Below are 24,202 nucleotides of genomic sequence, written 5' to 3'. Positions count from 1 at the left end.
CATTCAACAAATATCAATTATTTGCCTACTAAGGGCAAGGGACTCGAGAGTAGGCACAGACCAATGAACCTCCCTGGACATCATCTCTTCCCAGCCAGTCTTAGGTTTTCTCTATGAAAGACTTCTTTCAAAACAGTTTGAAAGTAGCATTCTGATAAGCCATTTGCATAACACAGAACCAGTTCTTATGTTTAAAAACACAACAAAAACTATAACTGACCTGTTAGTTGTGTCCACATATATATGTGTTCTGTGTAATTGCTAAAGCATAAGAACACAGAGTTTGAACTATTATGTTCTAAAACAATGGTATTACAAATTTGGTAGGCATAAGAATCACCTGGAGGATTTACTACAAAAACATGAATGCAACCCATGTCTACTGATTCAGAATTTTCTAGAGGTATGTACATTTTTATTGAAGCAATTTTGTTAATGGAATTAACCTCTCTTTATGATAGATTTCCTACTTAGTAACCTGTTACTTAACAGACAACTACTTGTGGTTATCTTCACACTGATTCTCTAGTCCCACTCACGGATGTTGTGTTTTCCTACTTTACATGCTGAGTCTACGGAAATTGATACTGACATTTAATGCACTATTGAGAAGATGGATTTTGAGTTACGCTCTAAAGGAAAAATGGCACGCAAACATCTTTATATTTCTAAGGCTAGGCTAAAATACAATCAATTTATGATAATGAATGTCATTACCAAATGGCATCATAGTCCCTTCATTTTCAAGTGATCTGGAAAAATATGTACACTGCCTTTTGATCATAGGGTAGACAAAGTAATGGAAGACTTCATAAATCAACCAGGGTTCATAACACCAACTTGACTGATGTCAAATTCTGCCACCAGAGCAATGGGAGGTTTGCTTTCCTAAATAGGTATTCCTATATTGTAAATGGATAGAGTTCAAAAATAATTCTCAAGAAACAGCAGTTATTGTAATCTACAAACTAGGTTATCAAAATTGGCCGATGATATCCTCCAAAGATAGAGACAGAATGAATGCTTTTGCTGATTGCATGACCAATCATCTTCTATCAATACTGATTATCTTGTAGTTTCCCTGACTTGTTTCAATTTGTTTAGAGTAAAGTGGTAGCATTACAGTTATTCCATCACTCAGAGAAAGTTCTTTAAAAAAGAAAAAGGTATCTCTTATACCGAAGTCTGTATCTGGCTTTTAAAAATGAATTTTTATAAAATGATCTGTGTAGTTTTTCCATCCCTGATAAGAAGTAACTTACTGTTGGTCTCAATAAATCAGTTGCTATTTTAAAAGTCTTCAAATGTATATTTATGGAGTTTTCTCCAATCTCTACTTTTCTACTAAATCTTTAAAGAAGCTGTTTATTTCCTATGTAAAGAGGCTACTGGTTAGGCTACCTACCCCAAAGCTGGCACTGAAAAATATCATCTTCAATAAGCTGTCAGGGTCATTTCAATATTGAAATTTTGAAGGCATTTTTATGGAAGAGGGTGAGGAGGACAAAAAAGTATTTGGGTTTTGTTTTGTTATTAAGTAACCACAAACACCCCTCTTGTGTGCTTACAATTTAAATGTAGAGATGAGTAAAATACAAGTTGGAATGTAATGAAGAGAGCACCATTCCTGGAGACACAAACAGAAATAGGAGGCAAGGAGTTTTCTAGGAAAGGGGCATGTCAGTGAACCCTACCTTTTAGTCTATAGGTTAAGGGTAACTCTGAACAAAGAGTAGGTGGACAAAGTTTGTCCTCAACAGCAAAAAATCAACTTTCTCCCCGTCACCCCTTCTACCTCCCAGGCCCAGCCCCTAAGGCCTTCATGCCCCGCCCCCCTCTTTGGGCTTTCCCTATGATCCAGACCTTTCCTATATTAACCATCGTTTTCCATGCTTATCTGTCTCAGGTAGCTGATGAATATATCCTTTGCTAATTTATTATTGAATGCCATAGATTATCAGTTGAACCTGGGTAATATGCCAACCTTTTATTTATTTAAACTTTTATAGACTGTCTACTACCCGAAAAGAAATGAGGTATTTACCAACAAAAACCAATGATACAACAAAACAGATGATGAAAACCCAAAGACAAAAAGAAATCAAAATCAGTTCATTAAGGGGGTATGAATGGCAATAACGAAATCTTAAAATTGCTTAGGTCAGCTACCAGTACTGCACCCAAACCCGACAGAGTTAGCTTAATGATTCCTGATATTCAAAGCAACAAAGGACACAGCTGCACACTTTGATTAATTTTAAGAAGATATGTGACTTAGAAAAACCATAGAACCTCTTAAGTGTCTCGGTTTCCCCATTTATAAAATGGGAGATATATTATCTACCTTATTTACTTCATATAGATCTTACAAGGGCTAAATAAATATATATGAAGTGTTTAGAACAGTGAAGACACATAGTAATTGTTATAGGTGTTGGCTACCATTATTACTATTGGTATTATTATTTCATCATTGTAGATGATTTTTCTTGTCCTTAAACACTGAAAAAAAGTGAATTAAAGGGACAATATAAATATAATTTATAATATTCCTGGTAGTAATTTTCCCCAAAACACAGATCTGCTCAACAAATAGCTATTTCTTAGATTAAATCTGCATAGCCATGGGCATACAGTTTAAATTATTTAATGATTCCTCAACTTTTTCTATTAATTTCCAAAAGTCCTCTCCTTGTTGGATAAGAGGGCTTCTACTGCATGTCTTAATCACAGATGAAACAAGTGACACGTGGACAGGTAAAGTAGCTACACTTAATTAGCTCTCCTTCTGGCTTCTAACTAAGGAAGAGAGAAAAGCAAAGGGTAGAGTTTAAAACCCAGAAAGGAATAGCAAATCTGGGCAGTAGGTTGATGGGAGACTTTAGCATCTGGGAGTGTAAGGAAAGTGGCTCCAAAAAGTAGGGCAGACATTCAAGAAGATGGTATAATTTTCACTGGATCTAAGACTGATCCTACCTCAAGCCAAGAAGAAAAGGAGTGATTTCAGAGACTTAGATTAAGGGATCCACTGAACTATGGGTAGGGGTAAAAAACTGAGGGGGCTTAATCCACTCTTTCAAGAAGTAGTCAGCTCTTGCAAAGAACACAGTAGACTAGATGTTTCTGCTTTTTAGTTGTTTGAAATGGGATAAAGGAGTAAAACACAGAACAGATTAATGATTTGAACAATTAACTATTGAGACTTGAGAGCCACACAGAATGGGTGGCTGAAAGGCTGTCAGTGGATAACTATGGAGATGCATTCACTCATTTATGCAAAGAGTGATTTCCAGTCAATGAATTCCTGGCTCTGATGGCTTTCTTCTGCAGTAGCCCCTGTGAGTCGAAGGCGGGAAGGATCCCAGCATTGGAGCCCTCAGCTGCAGTACCAAGGTCTCCTAGTGGGAACTCAGTCCAGGGATAAACTGCCTTTTGCCTTTCTACAGAAATATTTGAACTAATTATGTGAGGCAAAGGGACAACATAGTCAAGAAAAGGCACCCATGTTAGCAGGAAAGTAGCAGCAGAATAAATTTAAGAGATAGAAACAACAGAATTTTGTAGTGGTTTAGGAGAGGAACAAAAGGATTTAAAAAAATAACTACTCTGTCCTTCTTCTGACTGCTTTCCTTTTTCTTTTAATAAGACTAAAGATGAATGGCTTATTTAGTCAGTTGAAACACAGAGCCATAGGACCTGGGGGTGACCACAATGGAGGGGGAATATGGTGTGGATAACTTCTTGGGGTTTAATGGGCTTTGGAACCTCTTTGCGTGGCTGCCAAAGTTTCATCTTACATATAAGCACTTGCCTGCTTTTCAAGACTATCAAAAATGAAGGAAGAGTAAAGCTCCTTTGAACACTAAAACTTTCTCCCTGCATTCCACATTCACCCTACCGTGTTCTAATACCAATGGCAATTAATTCAGCTGGAAGCCCCAGGTTGCTGCTTTTTTTTTTCTCTCCCTTTGGCACCCCAAGGACCCCAGTAATTTTGAAATGGAGAGGTCTGGATTTTAATGTATTGATGCGGGTATTTCCTTCCATAGCCACTGGTGCTTTATTTTTTTTTTTTTAAATAATACATGATAGAGCCAGAGAAAATTTAATTCACGGAGATAGAAATCTAAAGACAACTGAAGAGATCTAGTATGTAAATCAATACCAAAAATGACCCACTAATAGTTCTCATATATGTATTTATGTACATTTTTTTCTTCCAAAAATTCCAACTACATTTGGTAGAATTAAATAGAAGTAAAAGAACTAAAAGCAGGAGAGGCTTTCACATACCCATGTTTTCCTTTGATAAGGCATCATCTGAACAAACATTTTCAAAAGAGCATTTAAAAATAGCTTTCCTAGAAAAAGAATTTGACAGATTTAGTTTCAAAAGAGCAATCATGTATATTTAAGTGGCCATTTGTATATTCATTGATAATTATAAATTATGAATATATTTCTTTATCTTGAGGTACGTTTCCTTGGTTGTTTTATACAGTAAGACAGCACGATACAGTGAAAAACCAAAGGGAAATAATATTGATCTGAGCTCTCACTAGGTGAGAGTGAAAAGCGTGGAAAGCTTTTCTAGGTGAAAAGCACTAATGACCCACCAAGTACCTTATATAGGCTTTTTCATGCAATCCTCCCCCAGAAAACCTACTAAGGAATTGCTACTCTCATTTTATAAAGAAACTGAAGCTCTAAGAAATTGAGAAATTTGACAGTGTAGGAAATGGTTGGACATGACACAGCTAAATTCTGTCAGACTGCAAAATCCATGCTTTTCCCACGACACTGTGTTGCTGACTTAGAGTCAGAGAACATTTGTTCAAATGCATTTTCTCTAACCATAAGATCTTGAGAAAGCCAGTTAGTTTCCATAAGTCATAAGTTTTTTGCCTTTTAAATAGAGATGATTATGATACACCCCCTACCTATTTGATGGGGTTATTGTGAAGTATAACTAAGATAAGTAAGGCCTTTTTAAAAATTTAATTATTCATCCTCTGAAGAAGGACAAAGAATAAGAGAAGGACTATCATATCAGAGTCAGACTTTGTCTTTGAGCAGGACTCCTTTAATACAGCACTGATTACCAGTCATCAAAAAAATAAGTCAATTAACTGTGTGGTTGGTTCAATGATAAACACTAAAACTTGTCATCGGTGGCTTATCAGTTCATTATAAAGCCCTGTTTCTGGTTTGCACTATTTTAAAACCAAACACCCGCTTCTCATCTGCTTGCTCACATGATATTAATCTTTGATAATTCTGCTTCAACATATTTGTATAAACATAAAACCTTCTCCATACTTCTAAAACTACTACTTATCACCTTAATTCTTTTAGAAAATTTTCATGTTTCCCTAGAGAAAAAGAATCAAGAATCAGGGGGCAATGACATAATAATTAAATTACACACACACACACACATTTCAATTTTATCGTAATATTTTTCAATAAAAAAAATACCTTTTCCTTCTTCTAAATTTGGGCTTCTTCTTTTCAGTAGTGTTTTTGGAAACTTGCATCTATAAAATAACAATAAAAAGATGAGTTAGTTCAAATGGGACTAATGAGTTCAGTAAGATAATGGGTCCTATATGGTCCAAGTAATTTAGTCCAGAAGAAAAACTCTGGCCCACAGCTCTCAACCACACCTGGAACTCCAAGTCAACCATTTCATAGTCACTACAATTACACTGATCTGCTCAACTTTCAGGAATAGTAGACTAATCCAATGAGTGCCCATCTCCCATGTCCACCCCCCTTCTCACTTCACAAACATATAATAACACTAGGCAAAACAATCTTTATGTTTTAAAACATAGATGACCTTTAAAGAAAGAAAAAGAACTATTCAGATGCCAGAAACATGAAGGGTGCAAAACCATATGGATAGGAAGTGACATGGTAAAGGCCTACAAAAAATGTATACCAGGATAGGGCCAAAAGGGTTGGGGATTTTAATATCTAAGCAAAGACGAGATGAAGGATGTGGAGAAATTGGCACCTCCATACACTGTTGGTGGGAATGTGAAATGGTGGAGCCACTTTGGAATACAGTTTAACAGTTCTTCAAGATGTTAAACAGAGAATTACCTTATGATTCAGCAATTCTACTCCTAAGTATATACCCATGAGAAGTGAAAACATTATGTCCATACAAGAAATTGCATATAAATGTTCATAGCAGCATTATTCATAAGAGCTCCCAAGTAGAAACAACCCAATGTCCATCGATGGATAGATAATATGTAGTCTATCCATACAATGGAATATTATTTAACCTTTAAAAACAACAAAGTCCTGACAAATACTAAAACATGGATGAATCTTGAAGCCATTATGCTAAGTGAAAAGTGAAAAAGTCAGACACAAAGACCACATGTTGTATGACACCACTTATATAAACTGTCCATAAAAAGGTAAATCCATTGAGACAGAGACAGATTAGTAGTTGTCAGTGGAAGGTGGGAAATGGGCAGTGACTGCTAATAGGTATGAGGTTTCCTTTGGGGTAATGAAAAAATGTTCTAAATTCATATAGCGGTATTGATCGCAAAACTGTGATTATACTAAAAACCACTGAACTGCATATTTTAAAACAGTGAATAAATTACATCTCAATAAAGGTATAATTTTTTTAAAATTTGGTGACACGGAAAAATGGAAAGTAAGGAGACAGAATATAATATATCAATGATTAACAAAAGGAACCCAACATAGCGATATTACTGTTAGAAAAAAGCATAATCATAGATAAAAAGGGTTATTACCTAATGCTAAAAGAAACAACCCACCCAGAAATATATTAGTCCTCACCTGTATATACCTAGAATTTCAGCCTTAAAATATATAAAGTGAAAAACAGAAAAGAATCACAAGTAGAAACTGATAAATCTACATTAAAAGGAGATTTTAATTTACTTCTCATACAAAAATGAAAAGGCAAAAAAAAAACAGCAAAGAAACAGGAATGTTCAACAACACAGAAAATGTTTAATCTAATAAACACATCTTGAACCTGGGACTGAATAATTAAGGAATACATATAGCTTTCAAGCCTGAAACATTTACAAATTTGACCACCTACTAGGTCACAAAGGAAGCCTCAAAATATTAAAGTAACCTCTCTATTTTACAGACCACAGTCACTGGCTAAAATGCAATAAAATAAGAAATCAGAGGTGCCTGGGTGGCTCAGATAGTTAAGTGTCTGCCTTTGGCTCAGGTCATGATCTTAGGGTCCTGGAATCGAGCCACACGTCAGGCTCCTTGCTCAGCAAGGGAGCCTGCTTCTCCCTCTCCCTCTGCCTGCCGCTCTGCCTACTTGTGTTCTCTCTCTATCCCTCTGTGAAATAAATAAATAATCTTTAAAAAAAATCAAAACTCAAAAGATAGCTGAATAAAATCTGTAATCAATTCATAGATGTAGAATAATTACATTCTCCCATGAACCTACGCATGATAAGAGTTATGATCTATGTCATTTGGAATTATTGTGTCACATTTTAGTTACTGGTATACGTGACTTATTTTTTCACTGGGTAATACATTTGTCTCCATGTCATTCCTTGAACGCTATAGGAGCATGTGAAGTGTTTGCGGAATACATGAATGAATAAATGTTCAGAGAAAGATACAATAAAAACAAATATCACTAGGAAAAAACAGTGCCAATGTTACTGTCCATTCTGTCCCATCGTGGTTGTTGATTTAAGCATTTAACAAATTCATACAATTTGTCCTCATCTCCTAAGACAGAACCACAATGCAACTTTCACTGCAATGTTAGCTTCTTTTGTCTTTTCACTTTAACCTGCTAAAGTGAGCGGTTTCTTAGCCCATTTTGTCTAAATCTTTCAGTTACACTGATCTTAATTTTACTGATCTTGAGTCAAGCAACCACACTGCAAGGGTGGGAACAATTTTTTTTATATATATTAAATGTTTAGCAGCTAGCAGAGTGCCATTCACATTGTATGTTCAAAAGCATTAACTATAATGAGATGAAGGTTGAATTTAATAACTCTCAAAGCATTATTAAACAGCTTAAATACATCAATAACCATTCAAAAGAAGTTTGTATGAAACACTCAGGGAATTCATATTATGATGATGCTAAAAAATAAGTGGGTTTTGTGTGTGTGTGTGTGTGTGTGTGTGTGTGTGTGTGTGTGTGTGTGATCTGCAACCACAAGGTAATACTCAAATATTTTTTCCATCCCTGTTTCATATATATACATGAAAGTAAATAAGGTAAAAGAGCATTAGGAAATATTATTGTCTAAATCATTGTTCTACATCTCCAAAGACAATGTAGAGCTATTTCTACCTTGTTATTAAGGATCAACTTAAATTATGTGCATATTTGAGTATAAAGTGAAAAGGTTGCTGCAAGGGGAAATAAGATTAAAGTAACAAAGTACAAACTACTTCATAGGTATTAATAGAAAGAAATACTGTTAAATAGCTACCATAAATCAGGGAGATTTCTGTTAGAGATAATAAATTCCTTTCTACTTTGTTAAATATTCCATAAAAGCCAAAATGAAGTAGTCAGTATTGCCAAATGCCCCATACTTTCCAGCTCCACGCCTTGATAAAATATGCTATGATGGAGAAGAGCACTGAATTTGGAATGACAGGATCATGATTTGAATTTAATCCTGGTAAGCTGTATCACTTCTGGTAAGTCACAGACTTACCAGAATATCTAGCAAGAGCCTGGTATAAAGTAGACACTTAATAAGTATTTTCTGACTAAATGACCATTCTGTATTTCAGGACCTTCTTTTATAACTACTGTTAAAATATAACTATCTCAAAGCTTTTGGGGGTAAGATGAAATTAAATAACATCCCAGAAGGTATTTAACAGTGCTCAACAATTAGTCAATGTTCAATCATTGTTTAACCCGTTATACTAGTCCACTGGGCTAGTGTCAGAATTCTATCATTTTTCCTTACAGCATATGACAGAACTTGGCACTTGTTACGGTTGGACTTATGGTAATCCATTAGTTTCCCAAGGCTGCCATAACAAAGTAACACAAACTTGGTAAAGCATCAGAAATTTATTTATTTATAGTTCTGTAGGACATAAGTCTGTCTCTTATGGACAGACCCTTAAGGATACTGGTCACTGGATGCAGGCCCAACTAATCCAGGATGATCTCATATCAAAATCCTTACCTTAATTACCTCTGCAAAGATCCTTAATTCCAAATAAGGTCACATTCTGAGGTTCCTGGAGAACGTATTTTCTGGGGGCTACTATTCAACCCACAAGTAGATACTATAATCTTTATCTATTTTATCCCTTCCACTTCTCTTCCTGTGTTGCAGCTGATTCTCCCATGTTGTCGAGCCTCATGCTATTCAGAGTCAGGGCTGCCACATGCAGAATTAGCAATACCTGAGAGTTTGTTAGACATGCAAATTCTCATGCCCATCCTAGGCCTACCAAATCAGAAACTCAGGGAGTGGGGCCCAGAAATCCATATTTAAATAAGTTCTTCAGGTGACCTGTACCCCAACTAGAGTTTTCTAGGCCTTGGTCTAGCCCACATGCATCCATACAAATATAATGCTATATACTGTCATTGATTTTAAAGAAACCAAAGCCAGTATTAATTCTTTTCTTGCTAGATGTAGAGGAATCTACAATAAGTGTATGTATAGAGAGCAAATGCCATTTACTGAAAAAAAATATATTTATTTAATGATAATTAGGACTGCTGACTGGATTGGCAATGGCAGAATTGCCCTTAATTGCCACAGACAGATAATCCATAAGAATTGTGTTTATATCAGATTTATATAATCTTCATAAAGTGACTTGACGTTGCTCATATCCTTAAGTCACTATTCATCTAAATGAAAATAATTTTATTTTTAAGAAGAACTTTGTTAGCTGTGTTAAATCTGAGGGCATAAAATTTTGATTCAGCATTTTATGCTCATAGAATACATAAATATGTTTTGTAACCTTCCATTGAGAGTAATTGTCAATCAACGAACACTAAAGAGCTGCCTACTTTGACAGAATTTCCAAACGTGAATCTGTGTCTTGAATAATATACACAAACTCCTTGTCAAAAGTTATCATATAGAAGGAAAAGCCAATATTCTTATTTCCATTTGGAAAATCTGCTGGGAAAATCTGCTTGGAATAAGGATGAAAACTAGTTTTATGCAGCTTTGTAAATGATGGTTATTACTTAATCTGAGTTTCCGGAGAGTACAAATAATAAAGTTAAGTTTTCAGGCCTAGATAATAATTGTTTTCACTCTTCTTTGAAAAGGGGGAAAATTAAAATAATCATTTTCTAGCCCTATTTTAAACAAGATTTTAACAGAGAGAATACAAATCTAGTGCTTCTTACATAAATGTCACTCGATTACCATATGCTCCAGTCCAGTCGCTCTTAGTAGAGTTCAGTATTCCTGCGAGATTTGAACGATATCAGAGATCAGTCCCTGGCAATATGACTTATAAATATCTTGCTGTCCCCTGCACTATCTTTAGCCATGTGTAAGTTCTTACTAAAGCACTGTGGATTTCTCTGCTTTGAGGGGCTTAGCAGAGAAAACACTGGAGTGTGTATTCAAGCAGTGAGCTGAGACAGAGGAGAGTATTTTCCCTAAAAATAGAAGTTGACCACTAGACCACCTGAAGTAGAAGGCATGAAAGACTTTCTATTAACACCTCACAATCCTGGCTGAGGATACAAGTTAACAGCACACTTCAAGAAACTCTATGATTAGCTACTTCACTGACAATTTTTAAAGTCTTGGATTTAATTTTTTTAATGGTCTTTGACTATACCAAGGATAAAACATATAAAATCAGGAGGTTTTTTTTTTTTTAATAGGACAGATTTCTCTCATATCCATAAAGAGATTAAAAATACTAAAAGCTAATGGAAACAGGGTGTCCAGGGAATAAAGACCTGCATGAAAAGCAGAATTTATGCCACAGTTGTTTATCTGATTGAATGGTACCAGTAAATTAGATTACGTGACCTCTCTTTGGAGACTCTAAAAATCCAAGTCTGTTGCAAACAATTCCTGTCTGCACATAGTTTTTCCTAAAGTCATTGGGCATTTTAGCAAGAGGAGAACAAGGCTTTCTAAGGAAGACTTCCTAGAATTGACATACAGGTCTACCTTGGGGATATTATAGGTTCAGTTCCAGACCACTGCAACAAAGTGACTATTACAATAAAGTGAGTCAAATGAATTTTTTGGTTTCCCCGTGCATATAAAAATTATGTTTATACTATCCTGTAGTCTATTAGGTGTGCAAAGCATGTCTATAAAAGCAATGTACATACCTTAATTAAAAAACTTTATTGCTAAAAAATATGCAAACCACCATCTGAGTTTTCAGCAAGTCCTAGTCTTTTTCCTGGTGGAGGGTCTTGCCTTGATGTTGATGGCTGCTGACCGATCAGGGTAGTGATTGCTGAAGGCTGAGGCGGCTGTGGCAATTTCTTAAAATAAGGCAACAATGAAGTTTGCCACATCAATTGACTCTTCCTTTCACAAATAATTTCTCTGTAGTATGTGATGCTGTTTGAAGGCATTTTACCCATAATAGCACTTTCAAAATTGGAGTTAATCCTTTCAAATCCTGCCACGGCTTTATCAACAAAGTTCATTATATTCTAAATCCTTTGTTGTCATTTCAACAATCTTCACAGCATCTGCACCAGGAGTAGATTCCATCTTAAGAAACCACTTTCTTTGCTCATCCATAAGAAGCAACTCCTCATCCGTTCAAGTTTTATCATGAGATTGCGGGAATTCAGTCCCATCTTCAGGTTCTATTTATAATTCTAGTTTCTTGCTATTTCTATCATATCTGCAGTTACTTCCCCCACTGAAGTCTTGAATAACTCAATGTCATCCATAAGGGTTGAAATCAATTTCTTCAAAATTCCTGTTAGGTTGATATTTTGACCTCTTCCCATGAATTACAAATGTTCTTAATGACATCTAGAAGGGTGATTCTTTTCCAGAAGGTTTTCAATTTACTTTGCCCAGATCCATCAGAGCAATCACTCTCTATGGCAACTATAGCCTTTTGAAACATATTTCTTAAATAATAAGACTTGAAAGTTGAAATTACTCCTTGATCCATGGGCTGTAGAATGGATGTTGAATTAGCAGGTATGAAATCAACATTATTCTCATTGTATATCTCCATCATAGCTCATGGGTGACTATGTGCATTGTCAATGAGCAGTAATATTTTGAAAGGAATAATTTTTTTTCTGAGCAGTAGGTCTCAACGGTGGGCTTAAAATATTCAGTAAAACATGTTGTAAATAGAGGTACTATCATCCAGGCTTTGTTGTTCCATTTATAGAGCATAGGCAGAATAGATAATTTAGCATAATTCTTATTGGGCCCTAGGATTTTTGGACTGGTTTCAACTTAAAGTCACCAAGTGCATTAGCCTCTAACAAGAGAGTCAGCCTATTCTGTGAAGCTTTGAAGCCAGGCATTGACTTCTCCTCTCCAGCTATGAAAGTCCTAGATGGTGTCTTCTTCCAAAATAAGGATATTTCATCTACAGTGAAAAACAGTTGTTTAATGGAGCCACATTCATAAATTAGGTTAGCTAGATCTTCTGGATAACTTGCTTTGGCTTCTACATCAACACTTAACTGCTTTACCTTACACTTTTATAAAGACAGCTTCTTTCCTTCAACCTTATGAACCGATCTCTGCTAGCTTCAAATTTTTCTTCTACAGCTCCCTCACCTCTCTCAGCCTTCAGACAATTGAACACACATTTCTCTTCTATCCCCCAAGCTGCTCCCACTGCCACTGCCCATCTTATGAGAATGACAAGGAGATCAATCTGGCTAAAGTCAGATCCATGGACTGAAAGCCAAAGCAAAGAAAGGGTTAAGCAAATACTTAAGTCCCAAAGTAAACTTTTTTTTAACTTAAATATGTATTTAGTTAGAATGACTAACTGGAATATCTTTAAATAGAGCAGGGGTGCCTATGCCTGCTCAGTTGGAAGAGCATGTGACTCTTGATCTTGGGGTTATGAGTTCAAGCCTCAAGTTGGGTGTAGAGATTACTTAAAAACAGAATCTTTAAAAAAAAAATTACTTCCCTGGAAGTCTGTTTCACAACACTGCCTTGTAGTGGTACAGTTTCCCAGTTTCCCTCCATGTTTTGAGCACAGGGTAATTGAAATTAGTATGAAAATAACTTTCTACATTAAGATTTCCATTGATGATTTAAAGGGGTAAATGGATAATTTATATATATATATTAATATATATTTCTATGTATTTTAAAAATGCAAATGCACAACAAAATAGTGCAATTGCATTTTAAAATTTAGATTTGGGGTGATGAAAATATTCTCTATTTTGATCAGGGATGGTAGTTACATGAGTGTATACATTTAAGAAAAACTCATGAAACTCTACACTTAAGATCTTCCACAGTGTTTAAATTTTACCTCAATACAAAAAATTAAGAAAAAGGTAAGTCAAATGAAAGAAAACTATAGTAACTAACAGTATAGAAAAATGGCAAAATGGTTATAGAATACCTGAATGATTCAAGTTTGGGGAACACTGGCCAATGGAAAGGTGAATGATGCCCACGGAGTAGAATCCAAAAGGAAACTAAATGAGTTTTGAATTCTGACTGTGACTCTTCCCAAGGGGTTCCTCTGCTTACTATTCTTTTCAGAGATTTCTGTCTGCCTGGGGCTAGAAGCCAGCAGTAGGGATCTATTTTAATATTTATCTTTGGGGAAGGATGCATATAAAGTTAGTGAATCAAGTGAATTTCAGTACATGAATTCTATATTAATAGCAAGCTTATTAGTTAACACAAATATCTAGACATCTAGTCATAAAATGTAAGCAACTTATCCTGCGACAGGGCTAATGAAAATTTCCTGATTATGAAGAATTTTTGCAATAATTTTGGGGAAAATATTTTTTCATCAGAAAATATAATAGCTTAATTTCCTCACACATAAATGTATAAATCAAGACAGTTACATTAATTTTGTCATTCAAAGTGTTACAAGTTAAACTCTTGGCAGTAATAAAAGCGAAGTGTTAGGAAAAAAGATACCCATACATACACACATAATTTCTGTATATAAGGAAAAAAATTAGAAAACATAATGACAAAGAGATCCTTTTCCAATTAGTAACAGTATCTGAGATAGTCTTAATTAGAAATATGTAAAATTCTACATTAAAAAAACTAAAGAGAAATGAATAGAGAGACAGGTTGTGTTTCTACATGGGTATATTTAATATTATAAACTTATAAATTCTCCCTAAATTAACACATAGATTTTCTACAATACCAATCATCATCTCAACAGAATTTTTCTTGGGACTTCACTATATAATTCTAAAGTTCATTTGTATGTAGTTAAAATGATTTAAATTGTGCTTTTATTGGGGTTTCCAGAAGAAAGGCAAGGTAGGGTAGGGTGAACAGTTCAGGATTGGCTAGTTTGAATAATTCTGGAGGGCTCTGGCCTATAGGAATGGTCTCCAGTTGCCTAGTACTCAATTCTGGGATGATTTAGGGCAATGGAAATAGTGGCTTGGTATTTCAGAGTTTGGTAAGAAGCCAGTTGAGGTTGATAAGGGTTTAGGACTGGTTGATTTGCATATGAAAGATGTACCCCTTGCTACCTGTAAGGGGCAGTCCTTCCCCAGCCAGAAAGGTTTTTTTAAAATGTCAAAATATCATAATATACAGAAAATACATACATACATTATACATATATATACACCCACACATATACGTATGCAAAGACACAATACAATTTGAAAAAGTAAAGATAAGAACTATGAAAACAATTTTAAAAAATTATAGAAATGAAGGATCACAAATCCACACATTAAAGAAAAGATAAACAATAACTAAGGCAATTTGAAATTTGTTTTAAGACCAGATAGATGAATAGATACAGAAGCAGGTATTTTGACACATCAAATGTCATATGTTACATGATGAAGATGGCATATTATATATTATAAAGAAGGCAAAAAACAGTAAAGAAGGGAAACATTACTTGCTAGTCAATAAATGGTATTGGAATAGTTGGCAGTGTAGGGAGGAAAAATGTCTTTTTCCTCTACCCTTCTAAGTTCTCAGTGGGGGCTCTGGTAACAAAAAACAGATTAACAAGAGAAAAGCATTAGGGGCACCTGGGTGAGTCAGTTGAGTGTCCAACTCTTGATTTCAGCTCAGGTTATGATCTCGGGGTCCTGGGATCGACCCCCAACTCGGGCTCCATACTTAGTGGGGGGTTTGCTTGAGGGTTCTCTCTCTCCTTCTCCCTTTACCCCTCCCCCCTGCTCACACACACACTCTCTCAAATAAGTAAATAAATCCTTAAAAAAAGCAAACAACAACAAGCATACAGATTTATTTAATGTAAGTTTTATGTGACACGGCAGTCTTCATTAAGGACATGAACACCCAAAGAAGCAGTTAAACCTGAGTTTTTAAGCTAGGTTTGAAGAGTAGAAGGTCATGGGAAAATATGACAGGACATGAAAGGGAAGGAGCTAAGTGTAGGAAACTGTGGAAATGGCAAGGCTTACTCCCTCAGATTCTTCTCAGGTTCCCTCTACCTTCAGAGATAAAAATGCTTCTTTCCTCCCATTGTAAGGATGACATCTTACATGAGGCTCTTACAACCTGCTCCAGGGTAAGTCAGAAAATTCTTCCTGCACCTGCCATATCACAAATTCCTTCAGCTTGAAAAATTCAATATACCAAGATGCCATGTTTGGGGTAGTATGTCCTGAAACCCATCTTAGCAAGTTGCATAAAATTTTTATACCCTATCCTTGTATCTCATATAAAAATAAATCCATATTCCCATAATAATAGCTAACATTTGTGAAATGTTTTCTATGTTCTAAGCACTGTGTTATGTACTTTATACAAATTGTCAGAGCAATCTTTACACAAATTGTCAGAGTCAGAGTCTTTGCAATACTTCCATTCTTCCCACGTAACAGGAGATTGAGAGCTTACAGAGTTAAGTAGCTAACTTAAGATCACTCTGCTAGTAGGTGACAGAGCCAGGATTTATGCCTTGACAGTCTACCTCTAGATGTTCTTCTTCTTACTCACTCCACTGCATTATTATCTATGAAGAAGTTTATGCTAAGTAATAAGTAAAAAAAATCTCAGAAATGTAGATGTGACCACATACAAATATTTAACCTCCACATTTCCAGGAAAAAAATAATGGAAAAGCAAGCAATATGCTGGGAAAAGCAAATACTGAAACGATGACAAAAAATTAATATTTTCAAGACTAGCATATAAAATGTTCATATAAATTTGCAAGCAAATATTAAGAACTCAGACATAGACAATTTATTACCTCAAGTCAAAGAAACGCAAATTAAAACAACAAAGTATGACATACACTGGCGACAACATCTTTATGTGACAATACCTGTCAATGACTGTGGCATTTGCATGCACTGCTGGTAAGAGTGAACAACCCGACGTGTTCCTATAGCTGTCCTAGGGATCCTTCTACCAGGAATTGTCAGAAGGAAACCAAACATGTGGTGGGAAAGGAAGCAATATTCATGGAGATTTTCATCAAAGTGTGACCAACAGCAATAGAAGAAAGATTAAATGAATCACAACATATTTTGTTTTAATGAAAGGGCAGTCTTTCAAAGCATGTCAGAAAAGCTCTAAAACCCTAAAAGAAAAAAAGGTTTTACTATGTAAGTACAACAAAAGAACTACAAAAAAGGAAAACTGAGAAAATGTTTGCAGCATATTAACAAAGTATTAACAATCAATAACTAAAGAGAGCACCTACAATTTAATAAAAAAAAATAAGAGAGAGAAGCCAGCCTATGGAAGAAACAGGCAAGAGTATAAACAGGCAGTTTTCAGAAGAAATACAATGTCAATAAATACATTAATAAATGCTCAACCTCGGGGCGCCTGGGTGGCTCAGTCAGTTAAACGTCTGCCTTCAGCTCAGGTCCTGAACTTGAGGTCTTGGGATGGCACCCTGCTTCTCCCTTTCCTGCTGCTGCCCCTGCTTGTGCATGCTCTCTCTCTCTCAAATAAATAAATAAAATCTTTAAAAAAAAAGAAGTGCTTAACCTCATTAAAATAAAAAAATAGATAACAGCAAATGAAAATAACAATATTATTGTTATTTTGCATCTCCTTTTAAATATTGGCAAATATGTAAAGACTGGTGATATCTAAAGCTGGCAAGACAGTAGGAAAAGCACTGGTGGGAGTACTCAGATGTAACTGCTTTGAAGAGAATTTGACAATACTTGACTAGAATTTTTAACTTTTATTTTGAAATAATTTTAGATTTACAGAAAATTGCATATTTAGCTCGAAAGAGTTCCCATATATCCTTCACCCAGCCTTCCCTAATGTTAACATTACACATAATCATAGTACAATTGTCAAAACACAAATTAGCATTGCTACAAAACCATTAACTGAATAAAGACCTAATTCAAATTTCATCAGTTTTCCCATTGATGTTCTTCTTCTGTTTCAGGACTCAAACTAGGATCTCACATTACATTTGATTATTATGCTTCCATAGTTTCCCTCAATATGTAACAATTTTTCAGTCTTTCCTTATATATAACCAGATTTTAAACACACACACTTTACCCAGCAATTTCACTTATAGGAATTATTCTGCTGAAATTTGTGCACAAATGTACAAAAATGCACAAAGATGCTTATTTTCAGATTTTGAAATAGTGAAATGTTAGAGGTGGGGCAGCAAGGGGGAAGAAAATGACTTGAACTTTCCATTTTACACACTTTTGTAACCCTTGGTATTTTTTCACTAGCATGTATTATATAAATTTATAATAAAAATACAACAAATTATAAAGAAAAAAAGACTGGTAATGGCTAGGAGTTGGCAAGTTAAGGCAGTCTAGACATTCCCTTACACCAGTAACGGTACTATAGGTGGTACAATAATGTAGGGGAATTTGGCAAATGGGAGAAGTTTAGCAATTTGGCAAAATTTAAAATGTGCCTACTCTTTGACTCAGCAAGTCCTCTTCTAGCAATTTTTAGTGTAGAAATATTTACAGAAACATTTAAAGAGATTTGTGTACAATGATGTTGCTGCATTTTTATTTATAATTTTGCTAATCCAGAATCAACCTAAATGTCCAGGAGAGTGTTCAATAAATGAAGAAACTTCTATAAAAAGATATGCTATGCAAATGGGTTTGATCTGGTAGATCTCTGATTTGAGATGATGTCCACAATATATTATTGAATGAAAAAAGTAAGGTTTAATTCATTCCATTTATGTTAACAAAGTATATCTACTTTATACATATAAATATTAGATTTTATTTACTCATAAAAATTTATTTGCACATATAACACATATATTTATACTTTATATAGTATACATATACTATATAAAGTATATAAAATTATTAACAGTGGTTTTTCTTTCAGAACTGAAATTATAGCTGGGAAAGAATTTATATCTGCTCTTTTTTGTTTTCTCACAATGCTACTTCACTAATTAAAAAAAAACCTCTTAAAAGTAATAAGAACCATAAAACATGAAAAGGATTTGTGATATAATACATACATGAAAACATTAATAGCACATTATTCAATGATTAAAACTATGCAAATAAACATGTATATAGAAATAACTGTAAACAAATGCATAAAATTAATTTAAAATTTTTAATTAAGGGGATGGATTGTGGATGATTTAAAAAATTCTGTCCTCCAAATATAATGTTATTATATTACTTTGAAAAAATTAAATGATTAAAATGTGGGACTTACTTTTAAAAACAGACTTTTACTTTTATCTAATAGAACTATGATGCTATTGTAAGTCTGAAAATTTTAAATGATTCTTAAATCCTTCCTATTTCTTAGAAATTAGAAAAGTACTAGGCTTTATTAAACAAGCACCTACTAAAATACAGTAAACTCTATGCTATTATACTGGCTTTTCATGTTACCTTTATAACAATCACATAAGGTAATTATTATAGTTCCCAAATCAGAGATTAATCCGATGAGGCTCAAAGATTAAGTTAACTTGCCTAAGGTACGGAACTAGCCCTTGAAGGCAGATCTGGCTCATTCATAAGTTTCTATTCTCTCTACCACAATATGCTGTTTCCTGAATATTTGTTTTTATATTCAAACATCTTTCAGAATCTGTAACAGGCAACACCAGAAGCTACTCCACCCATTTCCTGATACACTACTATTTTTATTCTTTCATTTCCTTATTTCTAGGGCCAACTGACCCAGATATTCACTCTGGTCTGCACAAGTCCTTTGACATTCTGAAATTACTTACTGAGCTGTTATAAATATTTCATGGAATATTAGAGCAGAAAGGGACTTAGAGACAATCTAGATCTTCCCCTTCTGTTTTTTCGAGTGGGACTCAGAGATTAGTGAGGCTTACTCTAATTCTCTTTCATTCAGACAGCTCCACTGGGCAGAGCGGTGGTCAGGTGAAAAGGTATGTGCACCTAATACTATTCCCCTCTATCTGAACGGGTAGCCACATGCGGCTGAAGAGCTCAAAGAAGGAGCCTATGGGAATGGCAGAGGCATTTATTTAGAGCTCTCCTACTTGACCCAAGAAGCACCGTTTCCTGGTAGGCACTTAGGAATGGTATTCAAGGTGGCAACATTCTTACATCTTGGTCCAAAAAGGCAGCAGCACCAGCCAGTGCAGCTCAGCACAGGCCAACACAGAACTTGGACAACTTATTCCTCAAAGTCCTCTCATGATTTAAGGGAGGCAGGTAACACTATGGTTACCTTTGATCTATCAAGCCCATTTGGGGAATTTATCCTATAAAAATAATGGCATCAGTATTTAAAGATATACATACAAGGAGGTTTATGAAAGCACTGCATGTAGCAGTTATCAAACCATACCCATGACTTGAAAACTCCCACACATTGATTGACTAACTGTGATATATCTGCTATGGTAGGCTCTGCAGAATGTTAAAAACAGATCTGTATCTGTTAGCCTTAAGTAGTTAAATCTATAGAATAACATATAATCAGATCTCGTTGTTGTAAAAACAAGACAACCACAAAACACTTACACACAATAAGTATACATATTTGTTTACATAAATATAAATAAATAGACTGTTAAGATTTGCAACCCAGGATAAGGAGCTGTACAGCCAACTACCTTACTTTTTTATTATTCATCTCTGTATTGCATTTTTGGCAGTGGTGAACATCCCTATACCTATTTTCTTCATTCACGAACCAGAGACAACACTGACTCTTCCACATAATTGTTGTTGATTCAAATGAAGTAGCATAGGTGTATGTCTGGCCTTAGCAGGCACTTAATACATATTATTATTATTTTTATTGTTATTATTACCTTTTGCTTTCACACCAACAGCTTCTTCTTGTCCACATATAGAGTTTTATATAAAACAGTTCTATCTTTAAAGAATACTATCTTCAGGGGAGCCTGGGGGGCTCAGTCAGTTAAGCGTATGACTCTTGGTTTCAGCTCAGGTCATGATCTCAGGGTTGTGAGACTGAGCCCCACATCAGGCTCCAAGCTCAGCACGGAGTCTGCTCAGGATTCTCTCTCTCCCTCTCCCTCTGCCCCTCTGCCTGCTCGCACTCTCTCTTTCTCTCTCTCTAAAATAAATAACATCTTTAAAATAAATAAGTAAATAAATAAAATCTTAAAAAACATAGTATCTTCAATATCCATAGATCCAAAATGTATAGAAAAATAAAAACTGCTTTATTAGGTGAAATTAACACTCAAACTCTAATACGACTAGCTTGCTAATACTTTAATAAAAACTAAGGAAAATAATATTAAATAAAAGTACCTAAGGAGCACTGTGTGGCTATGGTGAATTCCTTCACTTCTCTAACTATAAATGATCTCCTTTGTAGGTGATGATGACAATATCTGCTATGCCTTCTTCCCAAGGGTCTGAAGTGAAAGACAATGTTTCTGGAAATGCTTTGTAATCTGAAACTGCTATATTGATGAAGAGTTGTTTTAAAGGTAGGATTGTGCCTGTTCATAAGGATGAAGCTCACGATTATTTAAGAGTCAAATATACAAAGTAATTCATATACTTAAAAAGATACTAAAAAGTGATTTGGTATCTCAAAGATAGTAAAGGGATTTAAAAAGCAAAGAAGTGTTAAAAGAAGGTGTGGTATTATGGACCATCAGAAATGCAATCCTACCCTGGCTGTGCCTCTCTTGTTAGTCGCTTAATACCCCTGGGAGCAGCTTCCTTGTAAGAACAATTATGGTAATACCTATTTCCCACTCGTATTATAGGGGTCAAATGAGGCAATCTATCTTAGTTCTCAGCTCTATCAGACCTAACCACTCCCTTTTATAAGAAATATTTTGAAACGTACCATTCTCTATTCTTAAATGAAAGTCTTAGACCACTAACTGTAACCCCGTATGTAGACTGGTCCAGATAGAAGCTGTATTCTCCTCCTTCCCTTCACCACTGGGTGCGGCCATATTACTAAATTTTGCCAATGGGATGTCAGAGAAATGACATGTGCAGCTTCAAGTTAATGTTTTCTTGTTCAGCTAATTGTTTGGACTCCTTTTCCACTTTACCTATTTTCATGGGCCAGAATGTAGATGTGATAGTGCAATCAACTTTTGACCATATTGATTAGGACCAACCCTGGGGGTTGGCATAACAATAAAACAGAAAAAACTTGGGAGTCTAAATGATCTTATGGGGCAAAGCCTCTTCCAACCCTGGATCATTGGCCCACATTTGGTCAGGTATACAATAAAGAGACAGATAAACTTCTGTCTTGTATGACTCCCTGTAATTTGGAGTCTCCTTGTTACAGCAATTGTAGCCTGTAACATAATTAATATATCTGACTACATGAATAATTTCAAAATACTATAACTGTAAAAAGAAATAAAATATTTTGATAATAAAATAAAAATTCATTTCTATATGTGTATGCTTGAGAACAACTACATTTGAAGACATAATCAGTAAGATAAATGCCAGTCAACCTTATCACAAATAAATAAGTTTGGATAAAGTCAATCTGTACTGGTCTATAGAAAAATGTACCAACAGAAGTAGTGGTGGACATAAGAACAGAAACTACTTTTTTTTTACTTATAACTTTATTGTAGACATACTTCATTCATTCCTTTTTTAAAAATATTTTATTTATTTAGAGAGAGAACGAGACAGAGCATGAGTGGGGGGGGAAGGGTATAGGGAGAGGGAAAAGCAGACTCCCTGCTGAGCAGGGAGCCCAATGCAGTGCTCCATCCCAGGACCTTGGGATCATGACCTGAGCTGAAGGCAGGCACTTAACCAACTGAGCCACCCAGGTGCCCCATACTTCATTCATTCTTTTATTATTCTTATTAATTTACATATCTGACTTCTAGACTGTAAGAAAGTATCTGCATTTCCTTTTTTTATTTATTAAGTTTTAGATAGTTAACATACAGTGCAATATTGGTTTCAGGAGAATTCAGTGATTCATCATTTACATACAACACCCAGTGCTCATCATAACAAGTGCCCTCCTAATACCCTTCACCCATCTAGCCCATCCTGCACTCACCTCCTCCATCAACCCTTGGTTTGTTTTCTATCATTAAGAGTCTTCTATTGCTTGATTCCCTCTCTCCTTTTTTTCTTTTCCCCTTCCCATATGTTTATCTGTTTTCTTTCTTAAATTCCACATATGAGTGAGATCATATGGTATTTGTCTTTCTCTGACTGACTTATTTCACTTAGCATAATATACTCTAGCTCCATCCATGTCATTGCAAATGGCAAGATTTCATCATTTTTGATGACTGAATAGTATTCCATTACACACACACACACACACACACACACACACACACACACGCTAAAATACTGAAATATTCTGAAATATGGCTTTTTGCCTAACATGTTATACTTCAGTATTATTTGAATATAAACATATTCCAATATATATGTGTATATACATATACAATGAATATAACATATATTCATGCCACACCTTCATTCATTCATCAGTTGATGGACATTTGGACTCCTCTATAGTTTGGCTATTGTTGATAATGCTGCCATAAACATCAGGGTGCATGTATTCAAAGATTCCTTTGAATCTGTATTTTTGTATAATTTGGGTAAATACCTAGCAGTGCAATTGCTGGATGGTAGGGTAGTTCTATTTTAAACATTTTGAGGAATCTCCATACTGTTATCTAGAGTGGTTCTACCAGTTTGCATTCCCAACAACACAAGAAACAACAGGTGTTGGCGAGGACATGAAACTACTTTTAAGTTAAGTAGTAACAGATCAGACATTTTACATAATGAAAGAAAAGAAACTAATCTTAATTGAAAGAGAGATAATATTCCAAAATAAATTATAGAATGCCCAAGCATAGAAAATGAGAAGTATTATATTCTCCCAAATGAGTCTGGCAAAATAATTCCCTATAGGGGAAATAATTCTCTGTGTGCTATGACATGAGATGACCTAGTCACAGAAATCCCACAACACATCAGGGCCACATTCAGTCTCTAGTACTTGAAAATAATTTGACCATAACTTTTAATACGTGAGGAAGAATGTCTTTTTTTTTTGTAAGATTTTATTTATTTATTTAGAGAGAGAGAGGAAAAAGAGAGCGCAAGTGGGAAGAGGGCTAGAGGGAGAGAGAGAGAATCTCAAGCAGATGCCATGTTGAGTGCGGAGGCTGACACGGGGCTCAACCTCACCACCCTGAGATCATGACTTGAACTGAAATCAAGAGTGGGGCACTCAATCAACTGAGCCACCCAGGTGCCCCAAGGAAGACTATCTGGATAATCTTGATAATAAATTACAAAAAGAAGCAATTTATTACATAAGATATAATAAAGAATTTTAAGGTAGACTTTGGGGACAGTATCAAAGTAAGATTGGAAAACAACAGACTATCTAAAAATAACTTCAATCTGTAATATTTGTAACAGATTTCTTAGCATTATTCTAAAGTGTTACAAATATTTAAAGGGTAGCAATACTATGAAATATTTCTAAAGGTTTATTTTTTGAAATTCAAAGAGATCAATACATTTATCTGTCAATTTACTAATATTTGA

General features: G+C 35.0%; 1 protein-coding gene across 1 annotated transcript in view; it reads right to left on the bottom strand.

Moving 5' to 3' along the window:
- The window catches only part of ZCWPW2 (zinc finger CW-type and PWWP domain containing 2), a 93,363-nt gene that overhangs the window by 5,568 nt on the left and 63,593 nt on the right, over window positions 1–24,202 (bottom strand). The window contains exons 5-6 of the mRNA XM_028107165.1: window positions 5,479–5,537; window positions 4,294–4,361 (exon numbers count right to left, since the gene is read on the bottom strand). Of these exons, the coding sequence (XP_027962966.1) occupies window positions 4,294–4,361; window positions 5,479–5,537 (127 nt within the window). The remainder of the gene's footprint in view (window positions 1–4,293; window positions 4,362–5,478; window positions 5,538–24,202) is intronic.

Source organism: Eumetopias jubatus, unplaced genomic scaffold, assembly GCF_037043125.1.
Source record: "Eumetopias jubatus isolate StellerSeaLion01/CBP00866 unplaced genomic scaffold, mEumJub1_p1.0 scaffold_1, whole genome shotgun sequence".
NCBI classification, from domain to species: Eukaryota; Metazoa; Chordata; class Mammalia; order Carnivora; family Otariidae; genus Eumetopias; species Eumetopias jubatus.
The sequence above is the reverse complement of the archived record's forward strand: the minus strand, read 5'-3'. Positions and strand labels throughout refer to the sequence as shown.